The sequence below is a fragment of the Ranitomeya variabilis genome, chromosome 2 (genome assembly GCF_051348905.1).
Source record: "Ranitomeya variabilis isolate aRanVar5 chromosome 2, aRanVar5.hap1, whole genome shotgun sequence".
Lineage (NCBI taxonomy): Eukaryota > Metazoa > Chordata > Amphibia > Anura > Dendrobatidae > Ranitomeya > Ranitomeya variabilis.
The window spans coordinates 912,282,528-912,285,280 of record NC_135233.1 but is presented as its reverse complement, the minus strand read 5'-3'; the positions used below and the strand labels follow the sequence as shown (position 1 = coordinate 912,285,280).

Here is a 2,753-nt window from a genome sequence, read left to right as displayed (position 1 = left end):
AAGTAAAAAAACTGTTCATTTACATTATAAAAGAAAATGTAAGAAACTTTTTTATTGATTTTCTTCGCAAGTAATGCATGTTGTCTTTGCTGCCGAGTGTTCATCGCAAATGGGTTCCACACAAACCACACAAGACTTTCTAGTCTTATGTTGTTTTTGCCTCAGGTCTCGGCAGACATAGCAACTACCAACAACAGGGGAGGGTCCACGACTACCATGAGGTATTTGAGGGCCAGCTGCTGCTTGCGATGCTACCAGAATGCATTGTCCAAGCACCATTTCTACTGCACCTCGAAGAAAATGGTTTCTCATCATCATTCGGTTTGTACTACGATCTTCAATTGCAGGCATACACAGCTGATTTGTGAGATCTTTCAGGAACTTTCTTCGTTGATCCTTTGTCCTGAAGCTTGGATTGTGTTCTCTGTAGATGATGTAGGATGCAAACCCAGTGACGTCAATCATATTGTAGAAAAACGCCAGAGGCCAACGTAATGTTCGTCGTTTCACAGTGTACTCTCCCAACATTTTATCCATAACATCAACTCCGCCTTTTGTTTTGTTGTAGTATTTTATTATCTCTGACTTGGCTGCTAGTGTCTCTTCAACCTCTCCCGTCATGTGCATAGATGATAGAAGCACGACTGATTTGTTCTTCTTTGGTACATATGAACAGACTGTTGCATCATGATTGTAGGCAAAATTTGTCGAGTTTACAGGCCTTTCTTTGGCAGGCTGCATGTTGCTAGGTAGGAACCTTTAGTTTTTTCTCACTCTACCAACTAGTGTCATGTTCCAGGAGTTCAATACCTTAGCTAGTTCCATGGTTGTAAAGAAGTTATCGGTGGGGAAATTTCTTCCAGAGCCTTTATACGAGCTCACTAGGTCCAATACTGTTCGTTTACCAATGTTTACTTGTCGAGGACCATCAGATTCCCAGTGTAGAGCTGACCTTGTAATGGGTAGGCGTTTGACGAGTCACAAGCCCAGAAAAACTTTATGCCATATTTAGCTGGTTTTGAAGGTATATACTGGGTAAATTTAGTATGGCCTCTAAATGGAAATAATTGCTCATCGACGGTGATACAATTATATGGCTTGTAGGCTCTCTCCAGATTTCTGTTCAGCATTGTCCAGATGTCCCATATTGGTGCAGCTTTATCTGTTTGCACACGTTCTGCACGTGTATTTTCGTTGTCAAATCTGATAAATCTGAGTATCATCTTGAAGCGGTCACGAGACATGGCTGCACGTATAAGAGGCAGAGCAGCAACATTCCACATTTCCTCCAGATTCTCTTTGTTGTCTCTGTGCACACCAGCAGCAATCAGTATGCCCAAAAATGCATGGAGTTTAGTTTCAGTAAATTGCTTGAATGTTTTTTGTGGTGGCCGTTCAGAAGAATCAGGAAAACGTTGTACCAGTTCGTTGTTGTAAGCATCACAAACTCTCTTGGCCTTTCGATTCGTTTCTCATAATATGATGTCACACATCTCGGGAGTCATGATTGACTTGAATAGCTCTTTTGCTGTATACAGGTTGCTGATTGCTGCAGGGCCACCTCTTTGTCGTAGGACATTATGAGATTTTGTTTGTGCATTTGGCAGTGGATCACTACACCATTGAGTTTTATGCTTAGCAGTCCAAATGTTGCCTGCACTTTGAGGCACAGACTCATCCTCAACACTTTCGTCTGATTCGTATTCTTTTTCCTGCTCTATGACCATTTCTTGTTCAATGTCTGAATCTTCTTCAGTAACATCCACTTGTGGTACATAGTTTTCATCATCAGATGCAACATATGGTTCTTCCTCATGCTCAGAATCAGATTCTTCTAGCATTCGCATTATTTCGTCAGACGTAAATCTGTAAATATGAAAAAATGAAAAATAAATAATTTTCCGAAATACTACACAATACTACATTATTGGCTTTTCACAAAATGATACTAACCTGCAAACACGTTTTCTTGGATTATGGCGGAAACTAGATCCAGCATCACTATCACTCATGATGACTTGGTAGATGAATTTTGGCTTTGTAATTTAGTTCAGTAACACGTGGCAAGTAGAATGAAACTCGATTCTAAAGTGCAGATAAAAAAGTAAATTATTTCTAGTGATAATTATTTATAAATGTCATTTATATATTATGTAAACCGTATACGGTTTCAGAATTTTCATTCCATCTTCGACTGTTTTTTCAACCAATAGGAAAATTGTAACAGAGCCACCATCTTTATTTTGTGCTGAATATAAGTAAAACATCGTAAAACAATATGTAGATACTAATTATTATCCATTTTTCGTATAAAAATCATACCTATAGTGATAAGTTTCATACAAAATATATGTAAGCCAAGTCCAGGCTCAAAGACAATTTCTGACTGTTCTGTCCCCACATAAGGCGAATGAAGGTATAACTGGCTGTTAGATGCTGTGAGACTTTCCTACCTTCGTATCCAAGAAATTGAAGGCTTCACAAGCCTAGAAATGTGTGTGCTCACAGCAATGAGATGAACAGCAAAATGGCTACTGAGAGGAGGGAGGCAGGAAGAGAAGTAGAAGCCACTCCCAGTTTGAATCAACTTAATTGACAGCAACATAAGTGAGCAGTAACAACACTGGCCAATAGATATCAGCATAACATTTGTAGCTGAATGAACTTTAGTTTCTGAAACCAAGTAAAGGAGAAAGTCTTCCCACAGTGGAGGTATATATGAAGGTACAATTGTACCTCTGCAGCCTGTTAAG

The 2,753-nt window shown here is 39.2% G+C and overlaps 1 protein-coding gene across 1 annotated transcript; it reads right to left on the bottom strand.

The window, feature by feature from the left end:
* Nucleotides 1-1,472: 1,472 nt before the first annotated feature.
* On the bottom strand, nucleotides 1,473-2,469 carry LOC143803997 (uncharacterized). The gene is made up of 2 exons (XM_077281744.1): nucleotides 1,954-2,469; nucleotides 1,473-1,866 (listed from the first exon to the last, which is right to left on the bottom strand). The coding sequence occupies exons 1-2, from the start codon at nucleotides 2,010-2,012 to the stop codon at nucleotides 1,473-1,475; spliced, it is 453 nt and encodes a 150-aa protein (XP_077137859.1). The 5' UTR covers nucleotides 2,013-2,469.
* Between the last annotated feature and the right edge of the window lie 284 nt (nucleotides 2,470-2,753).

Bases quoted from the DNA above. Each gene is read 5' to 3' on its own strand.
- LOC143803997 (XM_077281744.1), bottom strand. From the start codon at position 2,012: ATGAGTGATAGTGATGCTGGATCTAGTTTCCGCCATAATCCAAGAAAA. The intron at 1,867-1,953 runs GTTAGTATCATT...TCATATTTACAG, and splicing joins CCAAGAAAACGTGTTTGCAG to ATTTACGTCTGACGAAATAA.